The 19,650-nt window shown below is 44.5% G+C and overlaps 1 protein-coding gene across 3 annotated transcripts in view; it reads left to right on the top strand.

Annotated features, from left to right (window-relative positions):
- The window catches only part of KIAA0825 (KIAA0825 ortholog), a 2,097,552-nt gene that overhangs the window by 1,356,870 nt on the left and 721,032 nt on the right, over positions 1-19,650 (top strand). For all 3 annotated transcript variants that reach the window (XM_085632475.1, XM_085632476.1, XM_085632477.1), the window contains exon 20: positions 9,087-9,184. In XM_085632475.1, the coding sequence (XP_085488601.1) occupies positions 9,087-9,184 (98 nt within the window). The remainder of the gene's footprint in view (positions 1-9,086; positions 9,185-19,650) is intronic.

Below are 19,650 nucleotides of genomic sequence, written 5' to 3'. Positions count from 1 at the left end.
TTAATAGAGGAGTTAGGTGCGGGGGGGACTTACTAAGAAGTCTGCTCATCAGACTAAAGGCTAGCTTTTGAAATCATTGGCAACCACCATGACCTTGGTTTGATCACCATTAAGTTTGAGACAGCAGTTGGCCATCTTTAAATATTTTTAAAAAGTAAAATTACTGCTATTTGTTTTGGAATGTTTCACTTGCTTGGAAAGACCAATTACTCAGGCTTTCGCAACCAGCCACCTTGACTATGGTAATGCTCTTCTGGTTGCGGTAGATAAGCCCCTTATGTATCGCTTACAAATGGTCAAGAACACAGCTGTCCATTTAGTCTGCCATCTTCCATCTGGCACCTCAACAGGTCCAGTTTTGAGATCTCTTCATTGGCCACCTGTCAGGAAGCACTGTATTTTTAAGCTTCTCTGCCACGCACATAGAGCTTTGTACGTTGAGGGCCCAGTCTACCTTCGGACAAAAGTAATGTCTTACCAGCAAGCCAGGAAACTGAGATCATCTGACCCTGCACTAGTCACACCCATCGCATGCAGACTCCTCAAAATGGAGGACTGTTTATCCAACTGTCGTTTACTCACATGCAAAGTCTCATACTCCTTATGGTGCTCTAGCTGGTCAGTGCTTGTGCAGGTTGGATGACGTCTGGCGTGTACAGGTTGGATGACGTCCGGCGTTGAACGTTTTGCCGCAATACGTTTAGTGAAGTGCGTGCCGCCATCTTAGGGGGAGTGGCAACAAGACGTTTTAGTACAAGTGCTTGTCCATCTCTGCACGGTGTGTGCTACCGCAACACGCATGTTTGAGAGAGTGCCGCCATCTTGGAGGGAGTACATACCGGGTGTCCTGCTACAATTGTTCACAACGGACTATTCCTTGCGCTCGACATTGAGCGTACAGCCATCTGACCCGAAGGCTGTGCTGTGTGCTGAGTGTGTGGTACCCTTAGCAGTGTATGCACTAGTACCTACACAGCCTTGAGACCTCAACCACTCTGCTTGTTCAGTAGCACTGCACACAGATACTTTTCTGGTATTCCACTATTTACCATCAGACAACTTCACACTGTTTCCTTTGACATCCACCACTTGCTTGGGACATGACCACCTCGAAAAACCCTTTCTTACTCTGTCACCTTGAAACACCCTCGTAAACATGCCTAACTCAAACCGTTTCCCAGGCATGTGATTTTCCTGTTGTGTCTCTGAACATACGCCTTATGATACTCATTCATTCTGTCTTGCAGGAGCTTAAGATCACATTCTGTCTTCTCGCTCTGTTCATCCATGCCGGAACATTTACAGTGCACGGCACACTCCCTTTGAACAAACTGAAAGGTGTCTCCTTGGTCACTGAACGGGGAGTGATCCTGTAATTCCACAACATGTCTTTGACTTCTTTTACTTGACGTTTCCAGCATATGTTGCCCACACACACACACCAGTTGAATGCACTCCACCAACACTCTGTTATACCATTCAACCAAACCATTTCCCCTGGGATGGTACACCAGAGTTGAGGTATGCTTGATTCCCCAATTGATCGAAAACTTCTCGCATCCCTCAGACACAAATTGGGGGCCATTGTCTGTTATAATTTCCACAGGACACCCCTCCCTCCGGAAGATGTCCTCCCCAAAAATATTCACAACACTTGACTTTACCTCTCTTACAAACGCAACCTCAGGCCACTTTGAAAAATAATCAACCGTGACGATGGCATATTTCTCACTCACATTAAAAAATGTAAAAGACCCACAAATGTCAATGGCTATTTTGTCCCACAGGCATTTCGGCAAAGGTGAGAGACTTATAGTAATCTCCCGTGTTGTATGTGATTTGTCGTTGAATGTGCAAGCAATACAATCCTGCACATACCTCTCAATTTAGCTGTCTATTCCTGGCCACCACAAATCCTCCCTGATTCTCCTTTTCATAGCCGATATTCCACCGTGCCCTTTGTGCATGAGCATCAACAACCTTTCCCTAAGTGCAGTGGGCACCAATAACCAACTACCTCTCCTCACAACACTCTAAATAACCTCAAATTCGGACCAGATCAATTTGAATGATTCCAAGTCTTTGTCCAACTTCCACCCTCTTTTTGGGATCAACGCCTCCACCAGCTTCACACATATATTATCCTCAGCTACAGCCAATTTCCACTCTTCCTCACCAATGGCACTGCACACATCCTTCACCTCTGCCACCATCCATTCATCTTCCTCTTCACACTGCCCCAACTCCAACGGTAACCTAGACAAACAATAGGCGTTAAAACTTGTTTGCACCTGGTACATACTTCACCTTAAACGTACTCCTGAAGGCGATAAAGCCATTTCACAGATCTGGGAGTGGCTTTACCTGCACCTTTCATAGAAAATAAATCTACCAATGGTTTGTGATCTGTGCGTAATTGAAACTTTTTACCCCACACATAATTACGAAAATATTGTACCCCCCACCAACAAGCCAAAGCTTCCTTCTCTACCGTGGAATAGGGGTGCTCAGCTCCTCTTAATGTATGAGAGGTAAAGACTACTACCCTTTCCTTGCCCTCATGAACTTCCATGAGAACGGCACCTAGACCATGATTGCTCGCATCAGTATGTCCGACGTTGAACGTTGTGCCGCAATATGCTTCGTGATGAGCGTGCCACCATCTTAAGGGGAATGGCAACAAGACGGTTTGGTACAAGTGCCTGTCCATCTCTTAATGGTGCGTGCTACCGCAACAGGCATATTTGAGAGTGTGCCGCCATCTAGGAGGGAGTACATACAGGGTGTACAGCTATCCGACCCGAAGACTGTGCCATTTGCTGAGTGTGCGCTACCCTTAACGGTGAGGCGCACACCTCATCGTGAAGATAGCAAGGCATTCTCACTAAAGAAACTGGGCGTTGGTGACATGCATACCATTTGTAAGTCAAGGCATTCTCACGGCGTGTTACTAAAGAAGTTGGGCATCTACTTAGCACCGTTGTTCCTGCTGGGGCGGCTATCGAATGAGAATGCTGTAGAATGTTTCTGTTGTAAAAAGCAACAATGTCTCACCTGGAAATCATTTAACAAGGGCAATTAAAATAGTAGTGTACATCATGAGGACCGGAAGAAACAGAAAGGGAGACCACAACAGTAAGAGTTAAGTGAACAGAATATTAGTGTAGGTAGTTATAACATCAGATTGACCAAACCTTTGCCCAGACCTCAGGGACCTCACGGATCCCGCTGGGACTCAATGACTTTCAGCCCTCTTGCTCCCCACGCCGGATCTTCAGTTGTCTTTTGCTTGATTCACGCTTTGCCAATCCCGATTCATTCTCCCAGTGACCTGTCGGCTACCTTTGATTTTTCATCTTCGGCTGGACCCTTAGCCGCCCTACATAATTTGTTTCTTGCATTCTTCAGCACTATTGTTGGAACTAATTGACCATTGTCCTGATGATGACCTGAAATCAATCAGGTTGAAATGCCGTTGACTACCCAGCACAGAACTTTGGCACTGTCGTGGTCAATTTGTTTATCCCAAATCTAAAAACACCGACTGTATATAATTGTATTGTATTATTGACCACATTTGTTACTTGTTTCCATTGCTCGCCGTTCACGCTGTTATCCTCTCACTCCTGTGTCACTGTGCAGTCACTTGTCACCAGCACGCCCAGTGCTCACTCCTGTGTTATGGTCACCATACATTTAATTGTAATGTAGTGCTGTTATAACTACCTACAATAATATTCGGTTCACTTTACCCTTACCGTTGTGGTCTCCCTTTCTTTTTCTTCCGGTCCTTATGATGTACACTACTATGTTAATTGCCCTTGTTAAATGATTTCCAGTTGATACATTGTTGCTTCGTTACAAAATTTACCCGGTCTCACCTGGGTTAACGGGTCTACTCCTGTAATTGTTTCTTCGTAGAATGTTTCTGTAGCACTGCCTCCATAGCGTTTTAAGACTCAGCAGTTGGCCACACCAGTGTTAAAGGTGAACAACATGTTTTTTAGCTCTATGGTTCCTGCTATATTGACTATAGTCTGAGAGTGCTACAGAGTGTTTGTGTAGCACTGTCTGGAGTGTGTTTAAAGACTCAGCAGTGTTAACAGACCAGTGCTAATTGCCCTGAAAATGAAACTCTGTCACCACAGAGGTACCACGGCAATCATGAAGACCATCCACTCCTGGGTCCTGTCTGGCCCATGCCCGCACCACTCCTTCAACAAAGGAACAACCACCATCCGCATAGCCCTCTCCCCTATCCTCAACACCTCCATCGACACAGCCACTTTCCCAGAAGCCTGGAAGCATGTAGTCATCATCACCCTCCTGAAGAAGTCCTCGGCATACCCAGCCAAACTCTTGAACTACCAATCAATCTCTCTCCAACCTTAGGCCCTAGAAAAAGCCTCAACGCCTACCTGGCCAATCAACAGCTCCTCGACACCACACCGTCAGACTTCAGACCAAACCACACTGCAGAGACAGCCCTAATTGCAGCAGCAGGTGACATCTGGAAGTTCCTCAACAGCTGAGAAAGTGTAGCCCAACGGATGACTTCACGAGGCTTAGCATCCAAAGACCTGCCCTCAAATGGATCTGCATCTTCCTTACCGGAAGGACACAAACAGTCAGCCTGCCATCATACTCCTCAAATGCCCTTAAACTCCTTTGTGGAGTCCTGCAAGATTCTTCGCTCAAACCAACCCCCTTCAACATCTACATTACTTCTTTAGCAGACGTCATATGTGGCACAACATCAACATACTCACTACATTGATGACACACAACTGAATTTGCCCCTCTTGGACAAAACATCCAACACCTGAACAATGTTCAACTTGTGCATGGCCAAAGTGGCCACCTAGATGAAGTCTAACTGCTTCAAAATATACAAGGACAAGATCAAAGTGGTGATCTTTGGAAAAGAGGTCCCCCCATGGGACTCTGCTTGGTGATCAATATACCTCATACCCACCGCAATTCCCAGCACACCAGCATAAAAACTTCTGGATCATTTTCAACAGCAAGCGAGACATGTCGGCTCAGGTCAACACAGTCATCGCTGCCTTCTTTCATACCCTGAGGATTCTGAAAAAGATATTGAAATGGCTACCCAACAACACTAGGAAAACTGTCTGCCAAGCCCTCATCATCAGCAGACTGGACTACGGGAACACACTCTACGTGGTAATCACCATCCAACTCACAAAAATACTTAAGAGCATCCAGAATACAGCAGCCAGACTGGTTCTCAACCTCCCTTGCCGGGCTCATGTCACACCACACCTAAGGGAAATACATTGGCTCTGGATACATATGCGCACACAGTTCAAGCCCCTCACACACACATAAAAAACATGAAGTTGAAGACCTGGCACTTCAAGTAAAGGCCCCCAAGGCTAGCCCCGTTCACCTGCAAAGCACAAGTATACTCTCACAGGTAATAAGGCACTATAAAAATCCACATAATATAACAGAAAGCACAAATATGATGCTGCAAACTTCATTTACCCTCTTCCACCTCTGTCATGTCAAGTATTGACTTGAATACATTAATCTAGGCCATCAGCACACTAAGATGATTTAATACATTTACAGTGGTTCACAACATCCCAGTTATTGATTTTAATATTTACATTTTAGATCTCACCCAGATAAAACAGTATTGTAGTCCCTGTGAACACCCGAACAGAACTAAGGGCACCTGCATCAAAATATGTTGATACCATGGAATTCCATACCTGGGAATTAAATTGTTTTCCACCATGGAGAAGATGGTGGACCGAAGTTACGCTTCCCTGCTGGCTCCTATTCGCTCCACAATTCAGGCTTGGCACGGCAGCCCTATATCGTGCTTCGTGAGAATAGGAGCTTTTAAAATGTCCATTCTCACTAGGATCCTATATCTTATGCAGACACTGCCTCTCAAGCCCCCACCTCACACCCTACAAAAACTTAAGCAGCATATTGAAACCTTCATGTGGGGAGGCAAGCGACCACAGAGAGCCAGGGAGAGGTCATACTTACCAATGGCGGGAGGAGGATTGGATATCCTGCACCTGATAAGATACTAACAAGAGGCGCAACTGCGGTTCTTAGTGGAGTGGCAGCGCCCGACTACAGAGAATCATTGGTGTTTTTTAGACCAGGCAGTAGTGGGCATGCATTGTTTTTTAAAATTATTTGGCTCCCTCGGAAACAGTGGCCACATTGGGTAAACATCTCCCCAGTAGTCAGGGTACGGTGTGGATGTGGGATAAACTCTTTCAATCCAAACAGCTCTCTACTCCCATCGCCCTGCTCACACCAATCCTGGGGGATCCGGATTTCCCTTTGGGGCTACAAGGTACTTCCTTCTCTCGCTGGCAGGAAGCTAACTCCAAGTGCATAGGAGACTTATTTGATGTACAGGGATTACTAGAGTTTTCCCAACTACAGTAAAACTTTGGACTTTCTGACTCTGAGCACTGGCACTACTCTGCACTCAGTCAACAGGTGACTCGCCCGTCAATGCGCCCACATGTGAGTAGACCACTCACACCTTTTGAGAGATGTCTCCTCTCTAGACATGGCGACCAACATATCCTCTCTGACATGTACACTTTCCTCAACATTATCCCACATGCCAACTATTTCGCCCGCCCGCACATGATAGGAACAGGAGTGTGAAAGGCAGTTTTCCAATAAAGAACGGTTTCGTACAGCGGGCTCGTACTTCAGCCTGCAGCGCCTCGGGAAGAGAGACCATTCTTAAGATTGCCCACCATTTGTTTTACATGCCTGCAAACACACAGCTAGGTGGAAAAGTGGGGGCGACGACTGATGCTGGCCCCACTGTAATATTCTGGGCAATCTATCCCACTTTCTGTGGCATTGCAGTTACATCCTCCTAGGTCTCCCCAATGCATTGACATACCCATTACGATCTCCAAGAGGAAGGGCTATTACCCTGGTGCTTTGAGTAGCAAAGCAGGTCCTGCTGTCCAAATGGGGCACAGACATGGTGCCCACACATACTGATTGGCTCCATAAGCTCTGAGACCTTCTAAGTATGGAGAAGCTAACAGCCTTTGTGTAGCACACAGTATCCCGGGTTGAGAAAACATGGGGCCGATACTTGAAGTTCTTATCCACCACTTTTCAAGACCTTTCCTGCCCAATGTATCTCTGTGTACTCCGCCTCACAGTAGACATTACTGATACAGCATAGTCCTCACCCTGCGATGGAGTTGGCATGGGAGATGGGATGCAGGACGTTGCTTTGTGAGAGCATCTATCTACTCCCTTCTCCTACTCTTCCCCTTCTTTTTTCATCAAATTTTTCTTAAGCTATATGGGTTTCTCACTATCCCCCCTCCTCCCTTCCTCTCTGATTTCTGTATGCCCTCGCTGCCTATGGATGCAGGCGAGCTGGTATGTTAACCGGTTACTTACCTCTTAAAAAATCAATCAAAACCGATTTATTCTTAAAATATGTTCATATATAAATAGGAGATATTGAGCCGAATCAATCATGATCATCTACAAACTATAACAAAAATGTGAAAAATCTGTCTGTCTTTTACACGCTAGACCAGACAAAAGATATGGACCATACTAAGGAGTGGGCAACATATGAACTATTGTGGGAGTGTAAAGTATTTTAACAAACCTATAAAAATGTGTACATATGTAGCCATTTAATGTTTGTCACAGTTTCACGTGGTGGGTGGTTTGACTGTAAATATTGTTGAAGGTTTCAATGAAGTAGGCATAGGCATTAGTTAATTGGCATCGAACTCTTGTTAATAACAGTATGTAACATTCGAACATAGCTTGTGGCGATTTCCTTTCTTTTTGTCAAGGCGAACTCATTAAGTAAGTTCTTATGAAACGATATGCAGAATACTAGAACTGAACCCTGATCAACAAGTTGTACTCATGATGCCCGTGACAGAAGATGGTAGAGTGTCCTATCATTATAAGTCAAAACCACGAAATATGCGAGTTCATCATCTGACGAGGTTTCACTGCTAAATATTCTTCTCAAGCCCACATCTCTAGGTCTGAAAGGGGCCACAACCCGTTGGTAGAGCACTAAAGCGATTTCTATCGCTGTACCCTACTAGTATGAACATAGCCAGCCACCCTATGTGCTAGCTCGTACCGCCTCATTTCGCTTCCGTCTCCAGTCGACCTTTTGTCATACTAGTGTGTAGCGGTGCCCCCCCCCCCCCCCCCCGCCCCCCTCCCCCGGCGGTGCTAATCCCTTCCTGTTAGCAACTTCTGTCCAATCAGAGCAATTTCTCTAATGAGCTCATTGCATCTACTTGCCTTCAATGAAGGTTGTGTATACATAACACACCGATATCCGCAAGGAGTCCAGGTGACAGCTTGCTTTCCAAAGGCTTGGGCATGCATCATTAACACACGTTTCCTAGAGCTGCTGAAGTGAGACCGTTGTAATTTAGAAAAGGTATTTATTTCTGTAACTCTGAAGAGAAGTTGGTGTAAGGCAGCCTTTATTTGAATGTACATTTGACCTGATGGATAGGCGGACTCCATTTTGCTGAGAGCATCGACACTGCTTGCAAGTCGGGTATTTCCTTCATACATACATTTCACTTCCTCCCGCCTAGAAGGCCCACATTACAGCAGCCACTAATGAAGATACAGCAGGCAGGCGGCATGCCAGCTCGCACAAGTTTCTTTCATGATAAACTTCCTGCTGACAAGAGGAAATGCAAATTGCAACAATTCATAAAAAGTTGACAATTGTTTTATTATTTCTCCACTTTTCAAACAAAGAGGGAGCTCTCAGAAAAAGTGGTTGGGCAAAATGCCATCAACTGTTGGAAGAATAATGGCTTGAAAAATTGATTTATTCTTTTATAAATAACGGTTACATCTCCAAATGGATTTATAAATTAATTGCCGTTTTATTGGAATAAAACAAAAACATCTTCTGTGGATGTGATTGATATCAGCTGTCCAAGTCCTTTTTCGACCCCCCTCCTTCTTCGTTAGTCTATCACAGCTGGAGCTTTAATTTACTGATCATATTAACTCTGATTAATCGCTAACAAGAGTTTCTCCCCATACATCAGCAATCCGCCGTCAACGACTGGATCTGGGATTGGGCAAACCTGCTGCCAAGTTGTCGTGGACTAAATGAGGCGACCTTCAGGGCAATGCTGGCCCAAAGGTAAGGGCAGACAAAAAACTGCTTATGTCTGTTTCAGCTGTACCATCAGCTGTAGTGTGCAAAGTTGTTGGAGAGACATGACTAATATGGAGTGATTTCAGAATTTATACAGTGCAACATTTGTTCACAAATTATTTGTGATTGTTGATGTTTATATATAAATGTGGATATGAATGTGATTGTGGCTCGATCTGCTAAGCAACAGAGCTCTCTGCACATTAAGTGAAGCTGAGAGATAGTACAGCATGGGGTTCATCACGGCTTTCTTGCGTTGGTCCTTGGTGGCCGTATAACCGTACAGCTATTCCTTCCCCTGGCTGAAGCTTCTTTAAAATGAAATAATGGTGCATTTACATCATGGCCCTTGTGCCAGCCGGCTCATGCTCAGACTGTCACTTGACCTCTGCCTGCAAAACATTTGCTAGGCTGACGAACTCACAGCCCTGAGGTCTGTGAGGTCATCAGCTCAGCAAAGCTATAACCTTGACAAGCAATCTCCACCCCCGATATCATTCTGGTGAAGTAAGCCCCGGGCGCTTCAAGCACACGCTCTAAGGTGCCAGGGCTTCATGCCAATCAGGGAGTGGAGAGCACTGTGGCCCCACCCTTTCCTAACTCATCCCAGGGTTGGCTAGAATCAAAACTTGTCACTGACCTGAACCCTCTGGCGAGCTAGGAAAGTGTGGAGGAGAGACCATAGTCAGGAAGCAGATAAATCAAGTCTGCACAGCAGATTATGCATTTTAGGTTTAGATCTATTTTATTGTCACATTGGCATTCAAGTTAACAGTGTACATCAGGAGATAACTCTCCATATTGCAGTAATAATAATACAACTTTTAATCCCTTTACTAACAAGAAAATAGAAGAAAAGGAGAAAAGGAACATAACTTTCCAACCCCTCCCCCTGCCCCTCCCCTGTACCAAGTGCTACGTTAGCTGTAGTGTCAGGGTGATTGTAATATTCTCAAGTGTGTAGTCTGTGATCTAGGAATCCTCTAAGTCTGCCAAGCAAATACCGGGGGCAAGTCAGTTCCCTGAATCTCTTGGTTAGGAGAGCTAAGAAGGGGCTTCAGAGGGATCTGAATGTCTCTCCCCGTGAAGTCAGTGTAAGGGTGAGTTTTTCCATCCCCAGTATATGCCATACGCGTCTGAGCCCGGCCACATGTGTCGGGGCAGTAGGGGTGCCCCAAAGAACCAGAATGGTCTGATAAGCGGCCCCTAGGGCTAACTAATCTCTCTCCCTTTGCAGGATGAGAGGGGGTGAGTGAGGAGATTAGGGAGGCCCAGTGGTGCGTATGATCGGAATCTAGGAAGTTGTGTGGAGAAGTGAGAGTCAATGTCGTCCAATATAGCGGTCCAAAATGTAGTAACCCCCGGGCAGTACCACAGTAGATGAGTGAGCATACCTTTTGCCCTGCACTGGCGCCATCACAGATCACTGTGAGCGGGGTTTCCCCTGTGAAGCTGCACCAGGGTTAAGTACCAATAGGTAGTGAGTTTAAAAGCTGTTTCGTGCTTGCTATATTGTATATGGTGTGTCTGGCTCGATGATATATCTCACGACACTCCTTCAGGAAGAGAGGGCAGCCTATTACGCCCTCTCAGCACCTCTGGGAGGGAGATTTGTCATTGGTCTGGGTGGGCTGAAGCAAAGCATATAACTCCGAGATGAGGCGCTTGCCAGTGAGTTTGCCTAGGAACCATTTGTCATACTGTGTCAATAATCTCCCAGCTCCTTGCCGGATTGACAAGTGTGCTACCCAGTGCCTGATTTGAAGGTATGGAAAGCGCTCGAATTCGGGAATGCCATAGTCCGCACTTGGAGTTTTGAATGAGACCAGCCCCTCTTGGTCAAGGAGGTGCCAAATCGCCCTGCCTGGTGCCTCCCTCAAAATCTAAAAAAATTCTCCCAGTCCAGAAGTGAAGTCGAGGTTATCGGCTATTGGGGTCAGGGAGATGGTAGGGAGGTTAATATCCCCTTGCGAACGCAGCCATCCCATATCTGCAATAGAGAGTTGGCTATTGGAGAGGTATATAAACTGAGAGCCCAGTGGGCTCGTGGCAGGAACGGGAGCTTCGCCAGCTATGTAACGGCCAGAGTTCTGTCTATGAACAGACTCTGCCCTGGACCACACTACCAGGTAGCGAAGCTGGGCAGCCTGATAGTACCTGAGATGACAAGGCACTCCCAGGCCCCCTTCTTCCGGGGGGAGCCAACTCCGCTCCCGGCTCATGCTAGGCCATTGACCTGCCCAAACAAAAAGGTTAAGTGCTGTCTGAAGAGATGTAATCGCACCAGGCGGGGGGCTGGGGGCGGGGCGGGGGTGCTAGAGGCAGGGCCTGGAAAACAAAGAGAATCCTGGGCAGGGTAGTCATTTTTATGAGATTAAGCATTTTATAGATAAACTGCGCAGCCTTGAAGTATCTGCTTTCTGCACTGCTTTTAGTCAGAGACGTCACATGCATCATCGCTGCAGAGGACTTTTGGAGATTCTGAGTGCACCTTGGTGGGTGATCATCTCACCAGAGCAGTCTGGTTGTAGCTTTTTGCCCATGCAGTGCTCCCCCTGTTTGCACCTCCCATTGGAGCCACAAGGAGCAGAGCAGCAGGTGAGAAAACATTTTTCAACAAGAAAGTAAGCGATGCAGCCCAGTCTGCACTCTCTCTTTCAGCCATCATTACATTACACTAAAAGTTACTAATAGAGCATTCATTTGTGAGGCAAACCTGTTCGACTAATTTTTTTCTCATGAAAAGTGGAAATAAATACGCTCTTCGGATAAGTCTTGAAAGGCCTCACCGCACTGCATTCTTTTAGTTTCACACGCAAAATTCCTGACCACCCTGGTGCAGACTATGAATAAATATCTAAATATAGAAAGTTCACTATTTTGTTTTAAAAAAACAAAATAAATTATTATTCATTATATTGTAATATACTTGGCAGCAGGCAATTTGGGGGTGAGATACCATAAAAGGATAGTAGGGCCAGGAAAGAATAACTTGCCAGCTTTTGACATTCCTGCCAGGTCTTTCCCATATTCTTTCCAAATAACTGTTCTTGAATGGTTAGTATGGAACATGGCGTATGTTTGGGTGAAAGGGATTTGGGAAAGGGCGGTAGGGGCTTCTCTACTGTTAAACCAAGGTACAGGCAAGCAATGAGTATGCCTGCTACCTGAAATACATGTGAATGTGTGCAATTGGTTAGTTACCAATTCTTTAGGCTGCTTGGGTATGGAGCCAGTATTTGCTTTGAATTGATTGTCATTTAAGTCTGTGTTGTGGAGTGCGTCACTCATATAAAAGTTATTTTTAAAAAGTTTGCACTTGGTGCAATGATTGCTTTTATTATTATAATATATGTTTTTGAAGCACTTTTAACTCAAATGCTAAATAGTTTTGCACATTTTAGCAGCCTATCATTGTAATAAATGTTATGACTTGCATAACTGCAGTACAGTTGCTGTCAGGGATCATGTCACTATTCCCCACTGCACCAACCAGGTGTATGACTCTCTGGGTATACACAGGCATCTGCAGAGATCACATTAACTTGATGCATGTAAACAAGTGCATTTCCAATTGATTACTTTAATTTGCATTTTTTTTCATTTAAAGTGTGCAGTATTTACCTTTCAGGTAAAAGTTCAAGAAAATAGTTTGTTATTAGCCGCATCTCTAACCCCCCCTACATTGTACTCAGGAAAACCATACTCTTTTATGCAATTCAACCACTGAACTTTAACAGAATCTGCAGAACGCTCAGCTGTCCAGGACCTCTGTGTAGCCTGGGGTCTCTAAAAGTCAGTAGGGTGAGGAACACAGGCCGTCGTCACATGTCAAGCAACCAGCTGCTATATGATTAACTCTTCTCCAATCCCACAGGCTTTTCAGAAGCACTGGTCTATTAGATTTTGTTTCTGACAGCATGAGTGCACTTCATAGTTTGATTTGTTAGCTCAGATATAATATCGTCTAGCAGTTTGTGCATACCAGGATGAGGAGCTTTTTGACATGACATTTTAGGCTTTTTAGGCTGTGGGTGGTAGTCTTAACACCCCCCTGTATTTCTGCTCAATATTATGGTTCTTGTAATGCTGTGTTCCATGAAATATCAAGGACTCATAAATGTACAACAAAAAGAATAAGAATATTTGAAAACCTAACAAAAGACAAGTAGAGAGCTGTTTAAGTATTTGTGCACCAGGAAGCAAGAGATATCTCGCTAAAAATCATGGGAGTATTTCAAATGTTTCCTATCACCTCGTAACATCTGCAGTTGTGTGATATTGTCACAAAGCTTAAGTCACTTTATTTGGGCTCTGTCATCAGTATGCATGTCCGTCAGGCTCACTTGTAAGTCAAACTCGACGACAACTTTTATGCCTCACCACTATAAAAAGTCACCAGTCGCCACTGAAGGTGGTACACAATGTACCCATGGCCTGCAAGTTAAATGCTACTCGTCGGCTGCAGCACTGATTGTGCCACCTAAGGAAATAGCCTTTCAAACCTGTCTCAGGACTGCCATTGCAAGGCCTGTGTATGCAGTTTACTGTCACTTCGACTTGCCATTTAAAACTACTTGTCAAACCTTAAACTCCCCTTTTATTGCCCATAAATCACCCCTAGAGTAGGCCCTAGCTAGCCCTATGGGCAGGGTGCTGCGTAAGAAAAAGGTAGGACATTTACTTTTATGTTTCACATGTACTGGTAGTGACAACCGGCCTAATTCGTTTTTTAACTACTATGAGGCCTACCCCTCTCATAGGTTAGCTTTGGGAATTCCTCAATATGCTTTTTAAGATGTAATTCCTGATCAGATAAAAGTAGTTGCTTGATGTTTCATATGTTTGGAAATAGCTGTAAATCCTCTCTAATGGTAAAATTGGATTTAACCTTGCTGTTTCAGAATTATCTCTTTTAGAAGTGAACATTCTTCTATGCTTATAACTCTTTGTGCCTAACAGCCTGTCTCCAATATATGTCTGGGATTGGCGACAGCTACACTTTGCGCATTCCCTCTAGACAGCCACAACACAGGAAGGGTTGAGTGTAACAGGGGATGCATCTGCATTCTGATAGTCTTCCTGGGCAGGAAGAGGCAGAGGTGGTTCACACTTATATCTGAAAAGGTTGTGTCCCGCCCTCACACAAATGGCTGTTTTACCCCCTACTGATAGTCTGGAGCCAGTGCTGGGCTGAAAGGGATCTTTGTGCACTTCAGAGGCTCCTTTGAAGTCCCCCCTACATCAAAAGCACTTTTGAATATAAGTACTGAGGCTCTGACCCCATCTAATCAGACACTGTGTGGGATTTGTAACCAGATGCTGCTGGCTTTACATCTGCACATTACCAGAAGAACTGCTGTGCTGGCAGAAGGTACGGCCACTCTGCTAACTGCTTTGCTATGTGGGCCTGCTGATTTCTGGGCTGCAGGAGGGACTGCCACTTTGCAACCTGCCTTGATGTGCTGGCCTGCTGCCTGCTACCTTATTTGGTGCCACCACCAGTGTTCTCCGAGGGCTTGTTGGCGTGCCCCCTTTTCTTTTGGGATCCTCAGGGCCATCAAAGATTTGCCCTTGTTCTTCACTGCCGTGGTACTCAGGAACCTGTGAGTCCGGCAGTTGAGGACGAATGAAACCAGCGCTTAATTCTGCTTGAAACCAGCGCTTTGTTCTCCCTGGAAACAGTGCTTCATTCTGCCTGGAAACAGCATTTTTTCTGCCTGGAAACAGCGCTTCGTTTCGCCTGGAAACAAGATTTGTTTCTCCTGAAAACCATGATTTGTTCTGCCTGAGCACCAGCGCTGTGGCGTGGAGTTTGTGCCTGAAAGTGATGCTTTGGGCTGTGTGTTTGCGAGCCAAAGTTCTGTGTCAGGGCATCTTGGGAGACTCTCCTGACATCAGTTCTGCTGGCCAGAGGGGGAAACTAATACTGTGCTTCTACAAACCTGAGGAGCCGACTGGGAGAGAACTTGTCCTCCCAAAGACCTGTGTGCTGGCCAGCGGACCGCTGAGGCTGCCTAAACCACGTGTAGGACAGCCCAGTATGGCCCACTTGTCTGCCCAGTATGACGCAAGGTACAGATGTCCCGACATCCTACTTCCGAGGTACCTCTGACGTTGCCCTGCGCTTCTTCACGGGCAACTCTGTTCTTTACTGATAGTTGTGTTGCCTCCTCTTTGCCGAGGCACGAAAGGTACTGTTTTGGGGGAATTTCCAGTATTGAGTGCCTGCATAAAGCAGTGAAGCCGTGCCGCACTTCGCGGATGGCTCCGTGTTGTTTGACTGAAGTTGTGAGTCGAAACAACCCCAAAGGGCTCTGGACTTGCCAGAGCTTGGGTGCATTACTTTCTCTGCATTGTGGCATGAGATCTTGGTGGAGGATCGAGATGGAGGTGTGTGACCATCTCCAGAGGCTAGACTCGTCGGACCAAGTGTATTGTTGTCAATCCTCGATAGGGATCCTTGTATTTGCACTACCGTATTGACTTTGATAATCCCCATGGAAGCGAGGGTGCTTCTGTGCGCACTGTTTCACTTGGTGCTTTGGATATGCATAAGTGGGAGAGTTCTAATGGGATTTCCATCGTTATGACCTTCTGTTATTCCATGCAAGAGTACTATTTTGAAAAGTGCATATCTGGAAAAATACATAATGTATTGTATTGTTTTGGTCTTGTGATATTTATAATATAGAGTGCTATTTTTATAAACCGTTGTGGGGTCATTTTGTGGTGTGTTCATTGTATTACTGGGAGTGTGTGTTGCACAAATTCTTTACACATTGCCTCTGATGATAAACCTGCCAGCTTTGCATCAAGCTACCAGAGGGTGAGCATAGGTTATCTTTAGTGTGTATCTTATTTCCCCTGACTAGATTGGTGGTTCCTGCCTGGCTTGGGTGCCTACCTTAGCCAACCAGGAATTTCATTTCTAACAGCCTGCTTTTATGTTTGGCACTATCCAAGAGCTTTTGTTTTTAATACACTCACACACACACACACACTCCCATAACCTTTAAAGTACTGGTGAGTCTTGAGTAGCCCCTACTTACAAAGGAGCACAACTTTCAAAAACGCAAACTCCAGAAGTTGGAGTTTTGTCACTCCTTTGATATCTGAATTATAGCCACAGAACGTCTCTCTTTAGATGACATCAGGTTATACCATTAGCTTTATGATTAAATATGGCATGAATTTCCAATTGGTTCATACACTTTTTTTCTGACCCTGGTTTTGTGATTGAAGTAACTGATTGTGGAAACTAATTTGCTATCTAACTGTGGGCGTTTTAATGTTGTTTCTTCTAGCGTCTCTCCCTATTAACCAAATGAAAGGCTGCTTTTAAGTCAGTGTTACAGGCAAACAGCCTTTGATTCCTGATCAAAACATAGTTTCCAGCCCTGTGTATCAAAGGAGCGCATTGATGCACTGTGGAGTGGCTCACTCTGATTCCTGTTTCAGCTATTGACAGATTGCTCCTTTTTATATAATGTTGCACATGTTTCAAAAAGTGCTTTGCAAATAACTGAGCTGATGTGCCAGTCAGTCTTTCCTCTCAGACCACTGGTTGATTCTATGGTATTAAAATGATCACACGGATAATAATGTAGCTCCAGCCTTGTATAAATATGGCTTTAATGAGTCTCCGAGGGATTCCATGACCTCTGGCACATCTGTATGCAGATCACTCCTCGGGTGACGTTTTACCGACATGTAAGTCACTGCCTGTCCCGTAAAGGAGCATTCCCATCATTTGCTGAAGATGGTTACTATTTTGTTTGAAATTGTCATGCATTAGGTCAAAAATATCAAAAATGGTCTCTTTTCTCCAAACATAACTTGCAGCGCTATGGAGAAAGTAGTGAAGGGTAACGAAGCATGGTTAACCAGTGATATATATGTAGGGATAGACTTTCTACAGCAAAGGTTTACCATAGGACAATTCTAGAGGTCTTGATGCGCCATAATCATAAGAACACCAGCAGATTTATAGGCAAAATAGTGACTCCAAAATAAGCAGAGAGCATTCCGAAAGTTGTATCGCCTGCCTTCTATACAGTGTGATCCATATTATTTAATAGACTTCTTAAAACCTGATATTCGGGTTGACAAATTAATTTCATCTATTCTCTTTCATTTAAATATTATAAATCACTAGGTATATTACACTGAGTCAATTCCAAAGGCTCCTGTTTTATCGATTTTTGGAACGAAAAGATTCAAAATATCACATGTTGCTGCCTTCAGTACATAGATCACTAGAAATGTTTTCTCATTTTAGTCTTCAATCAGTAATGCTAGCCACGTCCTTAATTGCTTTTGTTGGTACTGCTACCCATACTGTTAAAACTACTACTACTACTTCTACTGTTCTTATTAGTCCATCATTCCTCACTAATGATGCTGTTAGCAGTATACTACCTGCTGCTCCTAATACTAAAACTATTACCATCATTGGGCTAGTATTATTATGTCTGTAGACCATACACCAGGTCATACTTACAGAACTACTGCAACTAAGCCTTCTCCAGAACCTAGTATTACTAATAGAACTTCCACTATGACGATTACTATCACTGACACCAATAAATCTTGTACTAGTACTATTCGTGCTACCTTTACTAGCACTACTGCTTCCACTACACATATTTCTGTTGCTACAAATAGTGCTGAAAGTACTATTAGTCAAACTACTATTGCTATGTCCAATGCGACAACAGCTACTCATATTATTATTAATAAGGTTTTATGTAGAGCGAACATGACCCACGAGGGTATCAGAGCGCTTTACAGTATATAGTTATAAAGACATTAGAAATGAGGTAGTATACACGCATTTGATATTCGTCTTTACTAACAAAAGAGGTAAATAGTATAAGATAACATAGGTGACTTGTGGACAACATATGATGATCCCAGAGGGCAACAGAACATTATATTATATACAATTATTGAGCCTTAGGTCAGTATTGTGGAAATAAACAAACATATAATGATCTCTTTCAATCCACAAGAGGTAGCCAGTGATATGAGGATCGTATCGATGACTCGATGTCAGCATAGAATCAAGTCTTAGGACGTGAATTTGTTCATTAGGAGTATTTTTACCTCTTTTTTAAGGCGGTAAAGGAAGAGATTCCCCGTACCACTGGAGGCAAGGAGTTCCAAATCTTTGGAGCGATCCCTGAAAACGCTCTGCAACCAGTTCTCTTTTTATGAAAGGATTGTGGTTTAAGAAGTAAAGAGCTCGCGCTTCGTAGTTGTCTGCATCCTCCGGATCGTTCTAGCTTTAGAGCTAGGTAACTGGGTGTATTGTTATGTAGTGCTTTATGGGTCATGCAGGCAACCTTTAGTTGTAGTCTAGCATCATAGGGCAGCCAGTTGAGCCATTTCAGGGTCGGAGAAATGTGGCTATTTGTTTTAAATCCTGAATCCGATCTTGCCGCAGCGTTAAGTGAAACCCTCAGCGGAGCCAGCTTGTATTTGGGGAGACCGCAAAGAGCGGTGCTTCCATATTCTAATCTTGCTAGCACTAATGCTTGTACTGCCATTTTTAGGTCTGTCTGAGGGAGGAAGGGTTTAAGTTTCCTTAGTAAACTCATCTGGTGATTGGCTCCCTTGGTGGCATTATTGATGTGCGACTGCATATTCAGGTGTTTGTCTATGGTCCAGGGATTTCGCAGTCAATGCTGAGGGGAGCACAGTCAATGGAGGTTAGATGTTTCAACCACTGCTCTATCTTTGGTGTGTGATTGAGTGGGGAGATGAGAATGAATTCTGTTTTTTTGTATTGAGCATGAGGTGGTTGTTCATGAGCCAACTTTGCATGTTCTGTAGAATAGCGTTGATGGAAATAAAGTCTTCAGGAGTGGATATTTTCAAATACAGTTGGGTGTCGTCCGCATACAGGTGATATAGGATATTCGCTGATTTCAATGCGTTTGCCAGGGGTTCCATTAGTGGGTTGAAAGAATAGGTGATGGGGCTGAGCCTTGGGGAACGCCTATGTTGACCACGGAGGGCTGAGAGAATGAATTCTTCATCTTGATTCTTAGTGTTCTGTTATTAAGGAAGGAGGAGAACCAATGTAACACTGTGCCTGAGAGGCCCATTCTTCCTTCCAATAGGGACAGTAAGTTGTCATGTTTAACTGTGTCGAAGGCGGAGTATAGGTCAAGAAGTATCATTAGGCATGATTTGTTGCGGTCAAGCATTTTTAGTATGTCATCCAATGAGTGGGGTGAGTGCAGATTCTGTGCTGTGACCTTGACGGAAACCTGATTGGTGATTGTCTAGGAGGTTGTAATTCTCAATATGATTGCATAATTGTATTTGTACACATTTCTCCAACAGTTTCGCCAAAGTGGGGATGTTAGATATAGGGCGGAAATTGTTGAAATCTGATGGGATGGCGTCGGATTTCTTTAGTATAGGTGTAACCTGCCTATTTT

This window comes from Triturus cristatus, chromosome 2_1 (assembly GCF_964204655.1).
Source record: "Triturus cristatus chromosome 2_1, aTriCri1.1, whole genome shotgun sequence".
In the NCBI taxonomy this organism is placed as follows: Eukaryota; Metazoa; Chordata; class Amphibia; order Caudata; family Salamandridae; genus Triturus; species Triturus cristatus.
This window is presented reverse-complemented; position numbering and strand designations above follow the sequence as displayed.